The following is a 22,807-nucleotide window of genomic DNA, read 5'->3' on the forward strand; positions in this document are numbered from 1 at the left end:
CAAAGAAGATATGCTTCTATGGGGTAAGCATTAACAGTCACGGTAATCATCCTTTAAATTCAGTCCTCTGAGAAGTACAGTAGTTCCCTCCTTATTCATGGTTTTGCTTTCTGCAGTTTCAGTTGTCAACTGCGGTTTCTGAAAATATTAGATGGAAAATTCCAGAAATAAACAAGTCATAAGTTTTAAATTGCATGCTGTGTGAGAAGCGTGATCAAATCTCGCTGTGTCTTGCTCTGTCCTGGGTTCAGTACTATTTACAGTTTCAGTATCCACTGGATGGTCTTGGAACATATTCCCTGTAGATACAGAGGGCACCAATGTAATGTGTTCTCAGATATACTTTGGTATGTCAGTCAAACAAACTGACTGTTTTACCAGCAAGAATAATGCAAAGCAGCAGGAATCTTGCACCCCACCTCTTCCCAATACCAACATTGTGTCTCCATAACACTTGCTTCCTGCCCATTGAGGACACTGAGTATAAGGAGGTGGCCGAGCAGGGCATAGACAGGAGGGTGAAGGTGTTCTGAGGGCACACTTCCCTTCTGAGCACGCTTGACCACGCTTAGCCTCCCACTTGGCAAGCTGGGGTGGGACAGCAATGGCCAAATGAGGGGATGACCCCTTCTGGGAGCTCGCATTTCTACTTAAACTTACCCACCACTCTCTTCTGTTGTGGCCAGGGAATTTCAATGAGCCATTTCCTCCTGCTTCGGTGACATTATACAAACCCCCTTTTCTGATCAAAGTTTGAGTTAATTAAATGTGGAAAGTTTGTTTTGTGTTATGTTGCAGGGCATTGCATGATATAAAGTGTCTAAGATAAGGCAATCTATGAAATCATTCATCTGGACAGCTTCAGAAAGGAAGTCACAACCTCCATGACATGTAATCTTCTTTTCTTAGGGTAGTGCTTACTTGTAGAGCTTGTAGGAGTTTTCTTATATTTATAATTACTCCTTTCACCTTTACATAATAGACTTTTGACAATAATTGCATAACCTTCTTGGGTTTCTCGTTCCTGGCTTGACAGCCAAATCTATGGAACTTGAAATTATTGGTGCTTTCTAATGTTTAATCTGAAGCTTGAGGAAATTTGACAAAAATAATACCTTGCATTCCATTGTTGAAAATGCCATCTCGAGGTCACGTGTGACCACCTGGACTCCAAACTCAAAGGTGTTTTGCCAGGCTCTATCAGCTGACGGTTGAAAATGACAAAAGTAAATCAGCTTCAGCAAACAGTGGAAAATCTAGGGAGGGGACTTCAGGAGCTCCAACAACGTCATGAGAACCCAGTCCCTCTCCATCTCCCTTTCTTCTGTGTTGGCTCTTTTCACAGGACTGTTTCCCTGTGTTGTCTAGATGGCTGCCTGAGCTTCTTGTTTACAACCTCCTGGATTCCAGTCCGGCAGGAAATAACGTTTCTTGGCTGCTCAACCTGACAGAAGTCTTAGAATTTGTTCTTGTTAGTTTGGGACAGGTACACATCCCTGATGGGTTCAGGGATATGTGGCTGTGAGGATTTCCTGCTGTGATGGGCAGAGCTTAGGTGAGCAGGTCAGTCCCAGAGCCAGAGGTCCCATCAGTTCCACCAAGGAAAGTGTTTCGAGAGTGCAGGTGGAGGATTTTCAGCCAAAGACACTCCAGCGACTGTTAGCAAATAAGGATGAGAACAGATGCAGGAATAGCAGATGTCCACCACACTCTGCTACCTTTCTATAGCATTCAATCTTGGTGCCTTGAAATATGCATCACTGCCTTCCCTCTCACAGGGTTCTCTCGTCTCCCTTCTCTCTGACTGCTCCTCCCCTGTGAGGAAAGTGATGGCGCATGGCTGTCCAACTCCATCCTCCCAGCTTAACCTCATGGAGTTCAGATTCAACTTGCCATCACCTCCTCTGGGCCTCTACCTACTCTGTTCCCTCAACCTAAACACTATTCTTCTTTCCACCTCTCATCTCTGCATGTTTGTGTCATCTACCGTGTTTCCCAGAAAAAAAGACCTTATTTTACTGTAAGACCGGGTGTTATATTAATTTTTGCTCCAAAAGATGCATCAGAACTGATTGTCCCGCTTATTTTACTATAAGACTGGGTCTTATATTAATTTTTGCTCGAAAAGACGCATTAGAGCTGATTGTCCGGCTAGGTCTTATTTTCAGGGAAACACGGTACATCCTGGATCAATTACCTCTTTGTAAAACTTCCTTATCAGTTTTCTTCAAGGCAGAAATAAACTCTTTTCCCTCTAAACTCTTATTCTCCTCTCTCAAAGGTATAATTTCCTGTTTTAGATATTGTTTTATATTAAAATATGTATGTGTGTCACATTAGCTCTTAGCTTCTTGATTGCAAGAATGTGGCTTATCTTTATCATTTACCCACCTATTCAATTCCACCCCTCCACCCAGGATCAGTCCTCATACAGTATTTGTTAAATAAATGTGTATGGCACTTCCCATTTTATTAAGGTGCTTCACATCCATCAGCATTTTTGCTTCTCAAAGAACATCTGGAGAGGAAGAACAAATGTCTCAGTTTTATATATGAGGGTATATACCAAGAGGATCAAAGATTTAACTGAAGACTTCTAAGCTAGTTTTGTAGAAAGTTGGGGGTAAAAACCTTTAGGGTTGGATTACTTATTATTTTCCAAGAAAAACTTGCTGGTATGTATTGTATCGTTGAAACTTGGAGAATAGTTGATACCAAGTCATTTTAATTTCAAATAAACACTCTGAACTTTCAGTCTCTACCAGTTACTGGGATAGTGTGATGACTTGTTCCTCATATAAATAATATTTAAAAGAAAATCCGGATAGAGTGGTTCTTTTTGGCCTGGTGTGGGTATTTTCATTGTTGTTGCTGCTGGTGGTGGTTCTCCCACCCCTTATACCGCCCCCCCCACGTTTGTGTGTGTGTGTGTGTGCAGATACACTGCTCATGAGGTGGATTTCCTTTCCCACAGTCCTTCACTATTTTAAATATATACGACTATATTAGTATCAGGTGTACAAAACAACATGATTAGGCATTTAAATCTCACAAAATGATACCTCCATCACCCCCCCCAACCCCACCCCACCCCCGCTAAGTCTACCACCCCTCTGCGGCCTTCAGTTTTAAAAATCTTTCCCTTTGCAATGGCTCAGAGATCTGAATGTACCCCTGGATTCACAGCGACATAACATTTAGGGTCAAAACTGTGTGATCTCCTTTCGGCGCCCGCACAGCCCTCCTGGGGGTGGAGCCGCCATCCGAAGGTCACTTAATAAACCGCCCCTGGGATCCGGAGCTCGGGGCTCCGGACTTGCTGAACTCGAGCCTTCGGGACTCGAGCCTGAAACTGGGGGCGGTCCTTGGGGACCGTGAAGAAGGGCGACCGCAGCTCGCCCAGGCCAGCCAGCTCGTGTGCCCCCGGCATGGCGGCGCCGTCGAGGCTCCTGATCCGCGGGGGGCGCGTGGTCAACGACGACTTCTCGCAGGTGGCGGACGTGCTGGTGGAGGACGGCGTGGTGCGGGCTCTGGGTCGCGACCTGCTGCCGCCTGGGGGCGCGCCCGCGGGGCTACGGGTCCTCGACGCGGGGGGCAAGCTCGTCCTGCCAGGTGGCATCGACACGCACACGCACATGCAGTTCCCCTTTATGGGCTCCAGGTCCGTGGACGACTTCCACCAAGGCACCAAGGTACCCACCCCGCCGCGCCCTCACCCCGCGATGCCGTCCCCGCGGCTCCAAAGCAGAGTCCCCTCCCCCCACCACCCCGCGCCTGCGCAGCGGGAGGGGCTGAGCGGGCAGGAGCGAGCCGCAGCCGTCAAGCGGGTGTAAGAGCTGGGATTAAGATTCTGCAGGCTGAGCCCCCTTTTTCTGGGTGCTCCTTCTCGGTGGCATTAGCCCACCTTGCCTAAATCAGCAGCTTCCTAGCCCTACATTTGGGTAATTTGATAAGTTTAAGGCAACCTTAACTAATGTCTCTACACCTTATATGCTCCCCACCCCCCATATTCATTGGCGTTCTATGGAAACCCACAAGACTTCCGTAATATCTGTAGAATCTTTTAGTTAACTTGGCACTCCCAGACATTTCTCCCCATCCTCCATTCCCAGCCAGAACCAAATGAAAAATCCATTCACCTGGTAGTTACTGCCTTGACTCAGAGTTAGCAGTATGTGGTGGGTGTTGAGAAGTCTGGGAGGGATGGAAGCCCAGCGATCCACAATCTTGGCCTCCTTCCATAAAAATAAAACACAACCCTGAGAAGGGTTGCCAAGAGAAATAGTCCAGATACGATCTCCCAGGCACTCACACTTGCATCAAGCCGGCCTCGTCCCATCTCTTCTCTGAACTACTCGCCCTGGGGGCATTGCATACAGTCTCTGATTCTTACAGCTTGCTTGAGCACCTGCGGCTCTACTGATGGCGTAGGAGGATCAGATCACCAGTCCCCAGGTGAGGGAGCTTGGGTTTCTCTCCACGCAAAGGCCTAGAGGCTCAGGTCCGTGAAAAGAACCTTAAACGGTTCTCCAAGGCTCCTGAAAAAAAATCAGGAGATGGACAGGGCAGCCTTACAGGAAGGTATATTTAAAACTCCACTTACTACTTCTGCTAAAGCAAACCCTCACCCTCCCTGAGCTCTGAGTTTTGGGCTGCAGTGAGGGAAATGGCTCCTTGCAAAACAAAAGGGTGGATACCCTGAAGGTCTAAACTCTTCACTTAGGCATGTGGGTGAGGTTTTCCTGAGGGCAACACCTTGATGTGTGTGAAACAGGGTGGGCTCCAACTATAGGCAGTTCAGGCTTTCAAAGCATTTTTAACCATAGTTCAGGTACCCTACTGATTTCTACCATTTTTACTCTCTTTACACCTCCCCCCTCCGCCTTAGCCAATCATCTATGATTGAACAGAATATTTAACAGAAAAAAAAAAAGAGAGAGAGAAAGATTTAACCCAGAGGAAGGGCCTGGAGCACGCTGCTCACATCAACATTTGGAAAGCTTCCTCCTAGTTACTCATTGTCAACCTTTCTCATCAGGACAGTGGTCAAAGTCTTTTGTAGAACAGATCATTATTTGTTTTGAAAATGAAACATTCATTTTTACCTTTTGCTAAAAATTGAAATTTGCTCAATTTTAATGAACTTATTTTTACATTTTATGTAAAATGTTCAGATATCAAAGCAATACAAATAATAGAAAATTGGGGAAAGGGTAGGAAAGTAGAAAGAAGAAAATTATTACCCATAATCTCCCACTTAATGACAACCAACATTTTGGTATATTTTCTCTATGCTTTTCAATATGCTTTTGTTTACATTACTGAGAGTGTATTGTGTATGTGTGTGTGTACACCTGTATATAAAATTTCTTTTTAAATTTTTATTGGGGAATATTGGGGAATAGTGTGTTGTTCCAGGATCCATCAGCTCTAAGTCAGGTTGTTTTCAATCTAGTGGAGGGCTCAGCTCACTGGCCCATGTGGGAATTGATACTGGTGACCTTGCTGTTATGAGCACTGTGCTCTCACCAACTGAGGCAACTGGCTGAGGCAACCGGCTGCCCTATATAAAATTTGGTAACTTGCTGTTTCCAGTTATAGTACAAGCACTTCCTGTTATCACAGACTCATCATTAAAAAAGTCCTTTGCTGATGGCAGGTCATTCCACTACCCCCATTTGCCAGGTAGGAGCTGCTATTTCTGACCATATTAATTTAGTTTTTCTTTGAGATCTGTAAGTGAACAAATTTATAGAGAAAACTCGCCTTTACATGCACGTCTCTGGATGAGCCAAATGTGGTGGATATTCTTATAGGATTGCTTCATGCCCTAGAGGAAAATTTTCCTCAGGCAACCCCACAAAGATCCTTACTGACTTAAGAATACCCAAGCAAGAGCCAGAGATAGCTCACTGGATGCTTTCCAAGGCACAGGCCCCTCTTTTGGAGTGTAGGCATTCCAGGGCACCCTGCTCTTCTCCCTGGGGCTCTTCTTGCTGGCTTCTCCGGGATGGGTTGCTTTACCACACTGAACACTTTGCAGCGTCCATCTTCACCACTCCAGATTCGGGGATCTGTAGCAACTATTGTCACCCCACTGGCTATTTGGGTTGGGGAAGTACGTGTTCTTTATCCTTTGAAGCTAAAAGAGTTCAGTCTTTCGTTTAACCAGCAAAGATTTTGTTCAGACTTTCAGTAAGCAGTCCAATTAAAAGCCAGTATTAAAAGCAGCAACCCATTTGTTTTTGCCTTTTCCTGGGTTATCTCAACCCTTATGCACCTTAAGGATTTTCTAAGAACAGCTCAAATAAAGTCATGGCCCTTCTTCTTCAAACAAGGAGACCTGGGATTTAGAGAGAAAACTCATCTAACTTCGTTCACCCGGTGTGAAGCGGGGAGCTGGTGGGGACAATGGGCCCTTGCTTGTCCCTAGCTTTGGGTCCAGGTCCACAGCATGGTCCTGGGTGGGCTTCTTCAGAATTCCGCTGGCTACACTAAATAAATGTCAATGTACGAAACGTCCAAACCTGTAGAGAATTCTTATAAGAGTTTATTTGCACCAAACTGATGACAAATGCTGAGAAGCAAGATCTCAAATGCTTTGGAGAATAACACTTTTACAGTTTCTATATGCAGTTGAGATTAAGGAGAGAATATAAGGACGATTGCAGGAAGGTGGGAGAAAGCAAGGAGGGCAATGGATCACAGGATATCTAATACTAAGATTACATGCTCTCTTGAGGTTGGTTACCCTTATTTCAAAGGTGTGCTAAATAGATGCTCAAAAACAATGGACAGGGCTTGCTTAAAGTAAAGATAAACCTTTTACTAAAAAAGTGATAGACTTGTATTGTGACTACCCACCATGACCTACCCAGTTAGGAATTTATGATCAGATCACTCTGTGAGGTGACTTTCTTTAGAACCCCTTTTTGGCCCACAGTGTTTTCAGAAGATAGGTCCCCAAAGATTAGACCATTCCCTGTTTGCTTTCTGCATCCACCAGGCTGATAATTTATAATATCTGAGAAATAGAAGGGATACTGTTTGTGGTATTTCATTTATTGATTGCTAGATTGTGATGGGGCCCAATTTAAACAATGAAATATAGGTCAACCAAAGGTTATGTGTTTTGTAAATCTAATTCATGTCAGAGGTTGATTTAAAGCCTGTAATTAATTTATGTAATTAAAGGTAAAAGCTTTCTATCTGATGTAACTAATAATGTTCTCCTTTAAATAAATCATATTTCATTTTGTTGGTCTATACTAAATGTATGGTGGTCTTTTAATAATTCAACATCTGTGAGAAAAGACAATGGAATTTTTAATTCAAGTGGATATTGTGAATTAGATAAACTTGAAGAAATTTTTACTATATCTTGTGATAAAAGAGTGATTACAAGAGCTCAGCCAGTTTTCAAATATATATATTTATATTCTGACGTATATGCAGCTTGAAGTGTGGACTTGCATTAAAAACCTGGCAGCATCAATGGCTAGCGGAAGAATCATTTTTTCTAAAAATTGGGAAAACACTTTTTTTTGGAAAGGACAAAAGCCGTCGAAATTATCAAGAAAGGAAATTATACTTTACTCTGGAACTTTTTGGTAGGGTGCCATCAAGATAATTACTTATAATAAGGCAGTGGAAGGTATGTGATTAAGCACACATTTATGATTGTATTTATTGAGCTTCCTCACCTTGTAAAAGAGCTGTGCTCAGAAAACTTGGTTGCAACCCAAATTCCTTTTTCTGTTGCTTCCTGGAGCTCCAGGCTGGGCTTTAGAGGCTGTGTAGGCTGACTGTGTGACCTTGAGCAAGTGATTTCCTCTCTCAGGGTTGTCAACATTTTGTTACATGTAAAAGGAGGCTCTGGTTAGAAGAACAACTTCAATAAAAAATATAAAATTTAAACGAGGCTCTGGTTAGAAGAACAACTTCAATAAAAAATATAAAATTTTACAACAAATAAAAGCAATATATCATCATCATCCAGCCCTTAGGAAAATGCTGGAGCATTATAATTGCTCAATATATATTAGTGAATGAATAAACTTTTTTTAAAAAAGGAAAAGAGTATAAAGAAAAACATTTAAATCATCTATAATTTTAACATTTTGCTTTCTATCTTTTTAGAGATTTTTTTTTTTCTTTTGGGAGGGCATAGAAGCATTTTTCCTTCCACTAAATTGTGCTTACTCTTCCGCGTCAGCCTTATTCATTAAACATTTCCCCATGACCCTGACTGTCATTGGAGCATGTGATTTCCATGGCCTACTTTATCCTCTCTGAGTCCAGTCTGAGTCTCAGAGCTTTCTTTCTGGTCATGGTACCTCTCGTACCAATTCTGCCTGCCTGATTTCCATTTCTGCCTGCCTGAGGATATCGCAATTTGGTGTCCCATAAGCACATCAAACTCAGCATGTTCCAAACCAAATTTATCCTTACCTCCAAATGCCAGGCCTAGTTTTCATCCCATTTCCCAAAGTGTTAACAACTCAGCTCTCTTCTTCTCAGTGTTGGACATTTGGATTGTTTCTAGGTTTTTTTGCATGTGTATAACAACATTGTAACATAAGTCATCACTCAGATTCTTAATGATTGACTTAGAAATCACCCTTCAGAGTGAAGTGACTGGGCTAATGCATAGCCGATACATCTTAAAGGAGTTTAATGCATACATCCAGATTGCTCTTCAGTTTATGTTCCCATGACCAATACGTTAGAATACTCACTCAGTGCAACCTAGTTACCTGCGAATATTGACTTGCAAAAAAAAAAAAAAAAAATCAATGCCAATTTAATAGGAAAAACATAGAATTTCTTAATTGTTGGTAAATATGCATTTTTTTAACTGCTGGTGAGGCTGAACTTTGAATGTCTTGTGCTATCTTGCATGTTTCAGCTCTAAGAGCTTATAATTCTGTGATTTCCTTAGGTGGCTCTTTATTGATTACAAAGTTAATCTTTGCACTACTAATTAGAGGAAGAAAAAAACCATCTCAAATGTTAATTTGAAACTACCTGATGTTAAATAAGGCTTTGGCCCTATTGAGGGTGTTGTATGTTAGGGATCCTTTCACTGAACTTTACAGAATCTAGACTTGCCTTCTTTCAGTTTCCCTACTTGAGTTCTCCACGCTTTTCAGTTCCACCACTTGTTTCCACCTTAATTTGCATGGACTGGATGTTTTCGATGTCCAACAAGGATAGTGTAGAAATCAAGGTTTTCATAATGCTGCTGTCGGGGAGGAAAAACTTTTCCTGTATCCTCTTAGGTTGTTATTGGAGCCTGCAAATTAAATTGACAAAAGACAGATTAGCAGGACATTTTTAAAATTCAGGTGTAAGCAAATTCACAGAAAACTGTGACTCAAGGAGGCAGTGCAAATTTGAGGCTTGTATACCACCTTAACAGGGGAAACGAAGGGGTAGAAGGGCACTTAGGGAAAACAAATGACTTTTAGGAAAGTCAGATGGGCCTTTAGGAGAATTGGTGGGAGGTATGATAGTTTTATGACAAAGGCTATTTAGGTGTGTGCTGCATGCTTCTAGTCGCAGGTAATGAGTCAGTTTTCCCTGGTGGTGACACTTTCTGGAAGTGTCAATTGAATGACAATTGAAATTCTTTGGAGAGGTTCTGCTTATAGGCAGATAAGGCACTTCAGGAAAAAAGCTGATTCTCATTTAAAAACAATTTTAATATATATATTTTTTTTAATTTTCAAATTTCAATTTTTACAGTTGTCAAAAAAGTCTATTCTCAAATGCCTTCAGCCTAAAATGATTTTTTTGACACGCTAGCATATTCTGGACCCTGTGCCCACCATCTAGTACTGAAGAATCCTAAACTAAGGATTTTCCAAATTGATGGTTAGGTTCTATTAATTCAGTCAACAAATATTTCTTGGAAACCCAGTAAGTGTCTGGCATTGTGGTTGGGGTAATAGAGATTAAATCCATTTGCTCTCAGTGGCAGGTATACAGGGATATAGTTTATGTTGGATTTAATAATAAATTATCTACTATAGACTTTTGGACTTACAGACTTAACTTTGATGATTGTGACTATTTTTGAATGAATACTTGAGGTCTGGCATTTTCCCTTTTGTGAAGTCACTGGTCGTAACAGCTTGCATCACCAAGCTGAGGTTTTTTTGTGGTTTTTTTTATCACATTTTTTTTAAAGATTTTATTGGGGAAAGGGACCAGACTTTATTGGGGAACAGTGTGTACTTCCAGGACTTTTTTTTTTCCAAGTCAAGCTGTTGTCCTTTCAATCTTAGTTGTGGAGGGCGCAGCTCAGCTCAAGGTCCAGTTGCTGTTGTTAGTTGCAGGGGGCACAGCCCACCATCCCTTGTGGGAGTCGAAATGGCAACCTTGTGGTTGAGAGGACACACTCCAATCAACTGAGCCATCCAGGAGCTGAGCGGCAGCTCAGCTCAAGGTAACGTGTTCAATCTTAGTTGCAGGGGGCACTGCCCATCATCCCTTGCGGGACTCGAAGAATCAAACTGGCAATCCGGTGCTTGAGAGCCCACTGGTCCATGTGGGAATCGAACCAGCAGCCTTTGGAGTTAGGAGCATGGAGCTCCAACCACCTGAGCCACCGGGCCGGCCCCAAGCTGAGTTTTTGAGCAGGCTGTTTGGCTGCTAAGTGAGCTTTGGCAATTACCCACAGTCGACTCCTCGCCATCACACTGGACTCTTCTTTTCCCATGTCAAGTAGCACTTCAATTTTTCAGTTATATTTCATTGCCTCCTAATAGCGAAATTGCATGTTCTCGTGTCTGTCCTGACTTCCTGAGCCCTGAGGATCTGTTCACACATAAAAACAAAGACCTAAAAATTAGCTTAAAATAAAACAAAATGTAATCTTTTGTAAAAAAGAAAAAGTTATTTGAGGCATAGATATAGAAATAAACTGTAATTTTGTCATATTAAAAGTCCTAGTTAACACAGAGGAGGTAATGTGTTTTGGGCAAAACTGAGCATCCAGCTTTCAAATTCAGCTCAAGGTCTACATTCCATATTAACATTTTCATAGAAGGATCCGGGCAGCTACGTGGCCAGGGCTAGCCATATTTTTGAGAAATGAAAAATCTTACATTAACATGCCACTTATACTCCTTTTGCATTTTGCTATTGGAAAAGTGAACCATCATAATTATTCCAACTCATAGTTTTTGGGGAAAATTCATTGATCCTTTTCTCCATTTCTTTCTCCCGTAAACATTTAAAGACTATTTATGTACCAGGCACTGTAATAGGCACGGGGCATACAGAGATGCATCAGAAATCACATCAATTGCATCAGAATCATTGGGGGATGGTTTAAAAGTTCCCTAAATGATGCTAGTATGTGGCCAGGGTTAAGATTCACTGGACTAAGGATAGGAGGAGCCAGGGAGGGAAGACATGAGTGACCTCTCTCTCTGAGGTAGAAATGAGATCAGAGCACTCCAAGGAGAGGGAGGAATAGTGTCACTGGAATGGGATGAATGAATTGGGAGTGTGTGGGGGTGGGGACGTGACTCTATAGAAAGCTAAGGAGATAGCCAAAGTTCAGATCATGCCGGGCCTTAAAGGATTGTATAATAATTGTCTTTATCCTAAGAGCAAAGGGAAGTCAATGAAAGATTGGAAGTGGCAAGCAAGGCTGGGGACCAGGTGACAATGAAGAGGCTACTAGTCTAGTTAGAAGATGAAAGGGGCACAGGGCAGTGGCGGTGAAGATGCAGGAAGTAGACTCGTGGAGTATGTAGAAGGTAGCCTGGGGTGCTGATGGATTGGATTTGGGGATGTAGGGAAGAAGAGAGGTAAAGGTCCAGGGTGACTCTGAAGTCTGGTTTGCACAGTTAGATGGATGATGATGTGCTTAATATTTCAAACTTGGGGAGACAAGGAGAGGCAATGTGGAAGACCTCTTTACAAAGCTGAATGTGTTTTCTGGAGCTGGAAGACAAACTGGGGTCCTGAAGTTTGTTTTCCTAAGTCTTAGTGACTATGAGAAAGCTGAAAATTCAGCCAAGTGTTTTCCTCCCTACAGCTCAAATGTACTGTTGGACTTCTTTTGGTTTTATTTGGGTTGAGCAGGTTCTGTGATTGATTTTTAGTGAAGCAGGGTCACTTCTTTTAGGATGAACTTAGAAATGAAAATTTGGTGACACCATAAAAAGGAAAAAAAATGCTTGGGATGCTTGCAATAATGATTTGCAACCTAATGCATTCTTAAATAAAATCTCGTGTTATGTAATATTATGACCCCACTGTTGGTTAGAGTTTATCTCAATTTATATTCTATCACATTTGCTCCTGAGACAGCACATGCTCTACTCTGCACAAAAGAAGGTTTTAGATAAACTGGAAGTATTTCAAGGGAAAGCAGCCAAAGTAATTAGGAGCTGAAAGAATTGATTTATGAGCCCAGATTAGAAAAGGTAAATGCATTTTGTTTGGCTCAGTACAAATAAAAGTGGAGCAAAGTCAATCAGCAGTAAAAACAGAGGAAACAATTAGGTTTTGTGTAGAACTATGAAAGAAATGTTCACCCTTTACTGGTTCTACTTCTCCTAAGCATTCTTCATTCTTCAAATGTTAAGTAAATCCTGAGGTACCCTTTGTGAAGTGAATCTAGAAGCATCTGATGTTAAAAGAAATTAAACTAATACTGAAGATCTCTAAGGCGGGCTGGGAATGTGATGTTTTGACCAGTGGTTTGGTTGAGAAAGTGGATTTTCCCATGGATGATAGTTGTGCGAAGGCGAAAAAGCACTAGTACAGGGCCGTTCCTTATAAACCTTTTAGCGGCACATTATCTCAATAGCGATTGTCACAGTGATGAACATTGCGTGAGCTTAATAAAACTGCATTTTATTTGTGAATTTATAATTCATAGCTTGATAGGATTTGTCTTGTTTTGTGTGGCTTCTGGTTTCCTGAATGTTTGATTAATTTTACCAACTTGTGCATTTCTCCTGGTCATCCTCACTGATGACTTGGAGCCCCAGGCTGGAAAGAAGATCACACTAAATGGAAGATCAGAGAAGGGGGGTTGAGGCCCAGAGTAGGCTGACTGGAAGTCCTCTGGCTCAAAGTTGTATCTTCCTCCATGTTAACAATGAGAATTTACCAGGTATGTGACCTTGGAGAGTCATTTAATGTCTCAGCCTCAATATCCTCAACTGTAAAATAAGAAAAGCAATTCCTACCTCTCGGGGCTGTCGCAAGGTTTAATTAAATGAGCTAATGAGTATAAGATGCATAACGCAGAACTGAACAGTTGAACAAATGCCTCTTTCAAGAGGCAAGTAACTCTTGAGAGGAGCAGATATCTTCCACAGTTTGGGGCGTCCTCTGTAATTGGGATTACAGTTCTGCAGCTCTGGCATGTGGCTTCTTGCGTCCAGTGGAAAGAAGAGAACATTTTAGATCTGGAAATAATATTTGAGGATTTGAGATAACTTTGGGCAGCCCAAGGACCCTGGGTGGACAGAAAGACCAGAAGAGGCAGGAGGAAGAAAGAGGTTCAAGAGGAGCCTGAGGTACCGACCGTGCCTGGCAGCTGTTTGCCAAGACCCAGGGTCACAGCCAGGATCCCTGTGGCGAGTGGCGAACGTGCCAGTGGTTTGGAAAAAGGCAGATTCTCTTTTTCATCGATTTGCTCACATTGGCCCAGGTTATACTCTCCCATTCACTATAATTTCTTTACATTTTTTTCCATTGTGAGGGGGAGGAGAGGACGAAAGAGTGGAGAGGAGAAACAGAACAAGAAGAGACAAAGAAAAGACAAGTGGCTGCTCCTCTCCTCTCCCTCTCCTGCTCCTAGTTAATTAGGGAGGTGGTGCACATGTGATAAATTCTTATTCAGGAGCTTGCACATTGTAGGAATTTCAGGAATTTCAATCTGCTGTAGTTTTTTTGTAAAATGGCCCTTTGACTATCATATCTTCAGTCTAGTAAGAAGACCATAAACAGTCTGTGTACTTATACAGCACATACATGTACTTGTAGCTATAAGTTATGCTCAGTTATAGAAAATGTAGCAAATACTGAAAACAAAATTTAAGTAGAGGGAAATTAAAACAGTTTATAGTGATGCCACGTAGAAACAGCCGCTATAAACTTTTCATCTTGGCTCAGTACTGCTTCGTTTTCACGCTAAGTGTCATGTCAGTATGTTATCGAGGCTCCTATGAATCGTGTCTTGCTTCTCTCTCCCTGATCATCTTTGCCACCCTCAGGACCCCTCTGGCATCCTCTCCAAGGTGACTGCCTCATCTTTCCCCTGCCCTTGATTGCTCTTCAGTGCCTGGTCTGCGTTGTTCAGTTTGCAAATACACCAAGTGGACATGTGCTCGGGCACCTCACACTCAGGATGTTCCCCAGGGAGCTCATGCTCCCTCCAAATGCCAGACCGGCTCCCCTCCCATGTCTCCTCCTCTGCCACCCTCTGAGTCATCCCAATCAGACTGTGCTCAGGGGCTCCTATCAGCCCTACGCTCAGCCACTGCCCCACTTTCCTCCTCTGGAAGCCATCGCTTTGCACTGTCCCCTGTCATCTTAATTCTGCCCTTTCCCACTTTTCTGCTGAATTGTTGCCTCTTCCTCATGGGCCCCTTCCTCAGAGGTTCCCCTGTGCTGTTGGCTGTTCTGAAAGCGCAGGCTCTGGAGCTGATGACCTGGTTCCAATCCTGCCTTTGTCACTCGTGGCTGTGAGACTTTGGGCAAGTTATTTAATGGTGTTGTGTTCAGTTTCCTAAACTCTGGAATGAGGTCAACAATACTACCTGCCGCAGAGCTGGTGAGATGATTACACCAGTTAAAACACCTAGAACATCCGAATGGTTCCTGGCACATAATAAGCACTCGCTACAAGTTAGATATTATTATCTTGTTGTCTTAATGCTAATTCCAAACCAAGCCTCTTCTGATCTCTGAGTTGATCTTTCCCTCTGTATTCCCGGTAGTCTTTTGCCTGGATCTCTTCTAGGGAGCTTAGCAATTTTTACTTCCCTTTAGCATTTCCTATACTACCATTTATTATAGAACTATACTTTCTACCTTTATTACAATGTGAGTATTTTATAATTATTTCTTCATATTTCCATCTCCCCCCTTAGGCTATAAACACTCTGAGGGCAGAATCTTTGATAATTTATATGTCCTCCCAGTGCCCTCAATCTGTGTAATGGCTTGCATGTGGTAGGCTTTTTTTGTTTTAGTAACAATTTTATTAACGTGTAATTCATATACAATACAATTCAGCCATTTAAAGTGTACCATTCAGTGGTTTTTAGTATATTCATAGAGTTGTGCAACCATCACCACAATCAGTTTTAGAACATTTTATCACCCCAAAAAGAAACCTTGTACTCTTTAGCTATCACCCAACTCTCCCCAACCTCTCCAGCCCTAGGCAACCACTACTCTACTTAGTGTCTCTATGGAATTGCCTCTTACGGATGTCTCATGTGCATGGAGTCATATAATATATGATCTTTTCTGATTGGCTTCTTTCGCTTAGCTTAATATTTTCAAGGCTCATTCATGTTGTGGCATGTATCAGAACTTTATTTTTTCTTATGGCCAAATAATATTCCATTGTATGCATATACCACACTTTGTTTATCCATGTATCAGTTGATGGACATTTGGGTGGTTTCTACTTTTTGGCTAGTATGGATAGTGCTGCTCTGAATATTCATGCACATGTTTTTGTGTGGACATGTTTTAATTTCTTTTGATATATTCCTACGAGTAGAATTTTTGGGTCATGTGGTAACTCTACGTTTATCTCCCTGAGGAACTTCTGACGGTTTTTCAAAGTGCTGCACCATTTTATTTGTGTTTCTACCACCATGTATCTAATTTCCCCACATCCTGCAGGTGGTAGATTTTTAATATGGAAAGAATGTAAAGAATAATTCTTTAAGCTTGATTTTCTAGTTCAGTAGATATGAAAGAAGTACTTGCTTCTAACATTTTAATTAATAGCATTTTGTATTAGAAAAATCCTTTCATCCTCAACGGATGTTTGTGTCGCATAAGCAAGACACTTTAAGAAGGAAGAAGGTGAGAAGACTCATCTGCATTTAGATAAAAATACACAGCCTGATTATTTTTTCTTAGTATTGTCATTACAACAATAGGGATTTCTTAAGAGCTGCAAATATGTATTGTTTTGCATGAGTAAGTCAATGTTATCCAAAGGTAGAGACAAAGTACAGGATCTTGTACAAAAAAAAGATATTTTTGAGAGCAAAAAGAATTGGAGTGGGACCAAGTGATTTTAAAAAAAAAGATCCATCTAAATAAGCAAAAAAAAGGAGGTATTAATAGAAGAGAGCTAGTATAGGTGGGAAATAGAAGCACTTGGTATTTCTGGGGTGCTGTGGGGAGAGGGTGAAGGGGGTGCAGTTGGAGGGACCTGGGAGAGAGGCTGGTGGCACCCCCTTCTGTGTTGTAACATGACCACATTTCTAGTGGTGAGATAAGACAATGTATGAAAAATAGAAAAATTCCTAATTCTAAAGCAATGGTGAAAAGGCTTATGATGCCTCATGAACTGAAGCTTATAAAGCACTTACCATGAGTCAAATACCCTGTTAAGCACTTTATATACATCACTTCAATTTAATTTTCCTAACAACCCTATGGTTTAGGTACAATTACTGTCCTCACTTTGCAGATGAGGAATCAAAGGCACACAGATGTTAAGAAATTGCTGATGTCTGCACTCCCCTATTTATTACAGCATTACTTACAATAGCCAAGATATGGAAATGACCTAATGTTCCATCTATGGATGAATGAATAAAGGAAATGTGAAATATATATATTTCAGCCATGAGAACGAAGGATATCCTGCATAGACAGACCTTGAAGGCATTGTGCTAGGTGTAATAAGTCAGAGAAAGACAAATATTGTATGATATCACTTATATGAGCAATCTATCTAAAAAACAAACAAACACACTGATAGAAGCAGAGTGTAGAATGGTGGTTACCTGGGGCTTGGGGTGGGGGGGAATGGGGACCTATTGGTCAAGGGATAGAGATTTCTAATTATGAGATTAATAAGTCCCAGGGATGTATGTAATACAGCATGGTGCCTAGAGTTAATACTTGAAAGTTGCTAAGAGAGTAAATCTTAAATGTTATCATCACACAAAAAAAGAAATAGTAATTATATGAGGTGATGGAGGTGTTAACGAACTTTACAGTGATAATGATTTCACTATATAGAAGTTTATCAAGTCAACACATGTACAACTTAAACTGTGTGATATGTCAATTATATCTCAATAAAGCTGGGGGGAAAATTAAAGCATTCTTTTTTCTTCCATGCTTAGGAAAACTAGATATTAAAAAAAGAAATAGAATATACAACATATAAAAAAGAAATAAAATATAGAATACATCAAGAGAAGGAAGGAAGGAAGGAAGGAAGGAAGGAAGGAAGGAAGGAAGGAAGGAAGGAAGGAAGGAAGGAAGGAAGGAAGGAAGGAAGGAAGGAAGGAAGGAAAGAAGGGAGGAAGGAAGGGAAGAAAGTGTTCAGGGTATCAAGGCTGATAAGTGTTGAATCTGAGCTTTGTGCCCTGGATCCAATAAGCCTCCTTGGCTGGGGCCCTCAACGACTGCACTAGTATACTCTGCCTATGTTTGTTTTCTTCACCTACGCTATTTGAATACAACAGTTGAAAGCACATTAACCACTTTGTGATTTTAGTTTAAATAAAATCAATTTCAATAATTAGTCAAGACACTTGGTTTTAAAATTAATCGTAATGTAATGTAACATGCCAAGGAGAATATAAGAGTTGAGACACATCTTGTAGGGCCTTGTGGACCATGCTAAGACCATGCTAAGAAGATTAAATTTTATTCCAGAGGTGGTGAGAAGCATTCAGTTTTAAGCTTTGGAGTCAAAGGGTCACATCCATGCTTAGGGACATCCCGCTAGTTGCAACGAATGGGTTTTTATTGGACGCAGTGAGAATTAAACTGGAGATATAAATACCAGGTGAGGGATGAGAAGAGTCTAAATGAAGACTAGAGCCTTGGGGATGGATTAGAGGAGTAGATAGGAATTAAGGAAAGATGGGGGATCACCTGTTGGTTGTGGGGAATGAAGATGAAGTGGGAATCATGTTGAATCTTTCAGGATTCTGCACAGACCACAGTGCAGTTGGAAACACAAGTCACCAAGATTGATTCTAATAAAATGGGATTTTCAATAATGAATATAGTTTTCTAGAGAAGAAAAAAATTTGAATATTCACTTTTTCCATTTTAGTTTTTCTTTATTGTCCTCCCTCTGTTTTCTTTGGGTCAAAGTCATTTTTATTTCATGAGACATGCCATTCTTTTTACAGAAGCAATTCCAGCAGTTTTAATACTTCAAACTTTAATTTATGCACTCTACTTGTGTCCCTCTGGGTTTTTTAAAGGCAGCATCTTTGTGCAATTTCCGGGACCCATCAAGTTTGCCCTAGTGCTTGCAAATGCATTTTTTTTTTTATTTCTCCTTCTTCTCCCCTGCCCCTTCAAGCTGTTGTTTCTCAGTCCAGTTGAGTAGGACACAGCTCCCTGGTCCATGCTGGTATTATGAGCCTTGCCCTCCCCTGGGCTGAGGCAGAGCCCTCCGCAGCTCAGCTCCAGGAAGAGCCGTTGTTCACAATCTTAGCTGTAGAGGGCACAGCTCACTGGCCCATGTGGGGACTGAACTGGCGACCTCAGCGTTGGGACTCCCAGCTACCTGAGCCACCAGTCTGGCCTGCAAATGCGTATTGTTCAAGGAGATAAATGACGTACGTAGAAAATCGATGGCTCACTTGTTGAAACCCCCTTGTGATTCCAGGCTGCCCTGGCAGGAGGCACCACCATGATCATGGACTTTGCCATTCCTCAGAAAGGCGGTTCCCTCATCCAGGCCTTCGAGACCTGGCGAAGCTGGGCTGATCCCAAAGTCTGCTGCGACTACAGCCTTCACGTGGCAGTCACATGGTGGAGTGACCAGGTGAACCTCTTAGAGCTTCACTTTCTTCCATTTAGCCCCTAGTCCTTTCTCTGTACAAGATCAAGAAGCTGATAATGTCAAACCATAAGAAAGTGGGATGTTGGTTGCTTCCTGGATGACTGGAGTTCAGAGTTGGAGGGAAGACTTTCCATTGCATGGTCTTTTGCACCTTTTGAATTTTGAATCCTGGGAACTGTTTTTAAAAAATCATATATAGATGATGACAAAAATCCTTCATAATTCACAATAGCCTTTTCTAATATTTAATTCATGGCATGTAATTTCTAAAAGTACCCATCTCCCTTTTTCTCAATTTCCACATTTACATACTCTTTTTTTTTTTTTTTAAATTGGAGAATACTGGGGAACAGTGTATTTCTCCAGAGCCCATCAGCTCCAAGTCGTTGTCCTTCAATCTAGTTGTGGAGGGCACAGCTCAGCTCCAAGTCCAGTTGCCATTTTCAATCTTTAGTTGCAGGGAGCGCAGCCCACCATTCCATGTGGGAATTAAACCGGCAACCTTGTTGTTGAGAGCTCGCCCTCCAACCAACTGAGCCATCGGCCTCCCCTTCGGAAGCTCAGTGGCAGCTAATTGTCTTCAATCTAATTGTGGAGGGCACAGCTCACTAGCCTATGTGGGAATCCATCCGGTGACCCTGTTGTTCAGACTTCGCCCGCTAACCAACTGAACCATCCGGCTGCCCTCCAGACTTTTTTAAAATAGTATTTTCCAACAGATTAGAACTTCAATTAGAAATGTTTAATTTTGGGAGAAAAACCAAGGAAATTCCCATTAAAACTACATGCTTCCATTTCCACTGTTAGCCATCTCCCCCATCCCCCTACGCCGCCTTTTTTTCCCTCCTGTGCACTTGAAAGAGGAAAGGACAGACTGGAAACATTTTCAAGGCCTTCTTCTCCCATCTGTCTCCTAACCCGGTGCTCTTTCTACACTGCTCTGCTAATATCACCACCTGGTCAAATCATTTCATAATGGAGCTCAAAGCAACCTTCCATGTCTGCTAATTACTTAGGCCATGGCACAAATGTTAACATGATTCAGATAAGAAAGATAGTTTTGAGAGATGTTAAAATGTGTTCATTTCTCCCCCTATACATTTGTGTGTGTACTTTAGAAAATATTTTTTACTTGTGATTTAAATCAACAACATGTTTTTCCACATTGGACTTAATTTAGAAATCTTTTTACCAGGAAGGGTTCACAAGGTGACTTTATTTGAAGTTACCATGTAACTTATGTCCCCACTTCCCCTAAAAATTGGTCTTTAGACACCAAGTTAATATAAAACAAGTAATCAATCTTTAACAGATAGTTCAGCAAATATAATAGTCAGGTTTATAGTCCACAGCTAAAGTTAATTTTACTACAAAAATGTCATTCTAGGTGATGCGTCTGATCTCTTTGGTGCTTTTAGGGCCTTCCTGCCTTCCTACTTTCCTTCCACCCTACATTCCTCCCTCTCTTATTGTATAAGAGAGCAATAGTGATGATGTTTACCCTTACCAGTGCTTCTCACACTTAAATATGCAAACGTTACCTGGTCATTATTGTTAAAATGCAGATTTTGTTCAGTAGGTGTATTAGTTTGCTTGGGCATCTGTAACAAAGTGCCATAGACTGGGGACTCACACAATAGAAATGTATTGTCTCACAGTTCTAGAGACTAGAAGTCCAAGATCAAGACGTGGGCAGGTTGGTTCCTTCAGAGGCCTGTGAGGGAGAATCTGTTCCATGCCTCTGGTGGTTTACTGGCAGTCTTCGGTGTTCCTTACTTGGCAGAATCACCCCATCTCTGCCTTCATCTTCTCGTGGTGCTCTCCCTGTGTGCATGTCTGTGTCTAAATTTCTCCTTTTAATAAGGACACTAGTCTTATTGGATTCCAGCCTACCCTAATGACCTCATCTTAACTAATTACATCTGCAATGCCCCTATTTTCAAATTAGCTCACATTTGGTACTGGGAGTTAGGGGATCAACATATGAATTTTGGGGGGACACAAGTCAACTCATAACAGTAGGTCTGGGTGGGGCCTAAGATGCTGCATTTCAAGCAAGCTCCCAGGTGATGCTGATGAGGCTGGTTCAGGTACCACACCTTTGGAGTAGCGAGGCTTAGACTACTGTGCCAGAGAGTCACGTAATGGGACTTACTCACAGATGTGGGTGAGAGGGGTGATGAACAAGGTCACCTTCAGAAAGGCTCTTCTACTCAACGAGTAATAGGTATTTCATCTGAGCAATGCAGATTGTACATTCCTTTGGAAGCCCATCATGTGACTATGCTAATAATGTTCAAAGCATTTTTTTCTGACTATAAAAAGTAATATACTCATGGTAGAGAATTTGAAATTATAGAAAAAGGTTTTTTAAAAAACGAGGCTCAGTAACACTCTTAACTCTTTCATGATTTAAAGTATTGTAGCAGCAACAATTCATAGGATGAAATGTGGATCTAAAGTGGGGGAAAGATCAAGACTTTAATTACATTTTTTCTGGAATTAAACTGTTGTCCTTGTTTTCCTTAATTCTCTCGTGAATGCAATGTTTTAGAGAACGTTGAAATTGTCTTTAAGTGAAGCAGTGACATTTTCTTATTGTTATTCTCTTTTAGGTTAAAGAAGAAATGAAAATCCTTACCCAAGAGAAAGGTGTGAACTCTTTCAAGATGTTTATGGCATATAAAGATCTGTATATGTTGAGAGATGTGGAGATGTACGCGGCCTTCTCTCAGTGCAAGGAAATTGGAGCAATTGCTCAGGTCCACGCGGAAAATGGAGACCTAATCGCAGAGGTAAGCAACTGCATTCCAAAGCTTCCCCAGAAATGAAAATGACCATAACTTAAGGTGAAGGCGATTGGCCCTAAGTAGGTAAACTCATGTAATGCACTGGAAGAAACACATTTTCTGCGGTTTGGAAACACTTAGTTGGTTTCCTTAAGTCCCTGCTCTGAGTTTTATTCAGGTTACACATTTAAATGAGAATTTCCCCCTTTAAAACCAGCTACTGGATCTCAAACATGTTTTTTTTGTAAAAACACAAATATTTTTCTTTGTGTAGCCCAACACTATTTTTTTTTTTTTTTTTTTTTTTTGGTAGCTCAGGCTGCTGGTTTGGAATTCCAAAATGTGAGCATTGGCTGAATCTGATCACTTAAGCAGTGTATTAGGTAGCTGTTAACGTCCCACTCTTTTCAGAAACTGGGTATTAAAATGTGCTTTGGAGGAATCTAGATGATATTTATTTCTCATATTAGTTCTATTAGTAATACCCGAAGGCTGCACCATCTGCAAGATTTAAAGAGCTGTCTCTTATTCTTTATGTTAGCTGAAATTTTTCTCTCCCTAGGCTCATTTCCCATTGAAGTCAGTGAGACTGAGGCTTGGTGGCTAGGAGGCAGTGGGGGATGGCAGGACAACGTGCGCTGTAAACTCAAACAGACCAGGGTTTACACTTGACTTCCTACTTCTTAGCTGTGTGACACAGGGCGAGTCATTTTCCACTTGGAGCCTTGACTTCCTGCTTTTCTTATAAGGAAGAAATAACCTTTCAGAGAGGGGTCCCATATCATTCAGTGGGTTGGGGGAGAGGACAGTGAAGACTGATTCAGTAAAAAGTAGAAGTAACTACATAATATAATACCATGATTCACTTCAACAAGGATCCAGTATTAGAGATTAGTATATTTCATTTTATTTTGTTTGTTCTGAACCAGTAAATCTTAAATGTAAACACTACTTTTCAAAGGATATGAGTAGAACT

The 22,807-nt window shown here is 41.4% G+C and overlaps 1 protein-coding gene across 12 annotated transcripts in view; it reads left to right on the top strand.

Moving 5' to 3' along the window:
• The first annotated feature begins 3,300 nt into the window (after positions 1-3,300).
• The window catches only part of DPYS (dihydropyrimidinase), a 98,570-nt gene continuing 79,063 nt past the window's right edge, over positions 3,301-22,807 (top strand). For 5 of the 12 annotated variants that reach the window (XM_081070213.1, XM_081070206.1, XM_081070214.1 and 2 more), the window contains exons 1-3: positions 3,303-3,692; positions 18,866-19,024; positions 21,658-21,837. In XM_081070213.1, coding sequence (XP_080926339.1) covers positions 3,429-3,692; positions 18,866-19,024; positions 21,658-21,837 — 603 coding nt within the window. In that variant the 5' untranslated portion in view covers positions 3,303-3,428. Of the gene's footprint in view, positions 3,693-4,267; positions 4,456-18,865; positions 19,025-21,657; positions 21,838-22,807 lie in introns of those variants that run through there. The other 7 variants (XM_081070215.1, XM_081070216.1, XM_081070211.1 and 4 more) reach the window with 6 other exon arrangements.

Source organism: Rhinolophus hipposideros, assembly GCF_964194185.1.
Source record: "Rhinolophus hipposideros genome assembly, chromosome: 13".
Classification (NCBI taxonomy): Eukaryota; Metazoa; Chordata; class Mammalia; order Chiroptera; family Rhinolophidae; genus Rhinolophus; species Rhinolophus hipposideros.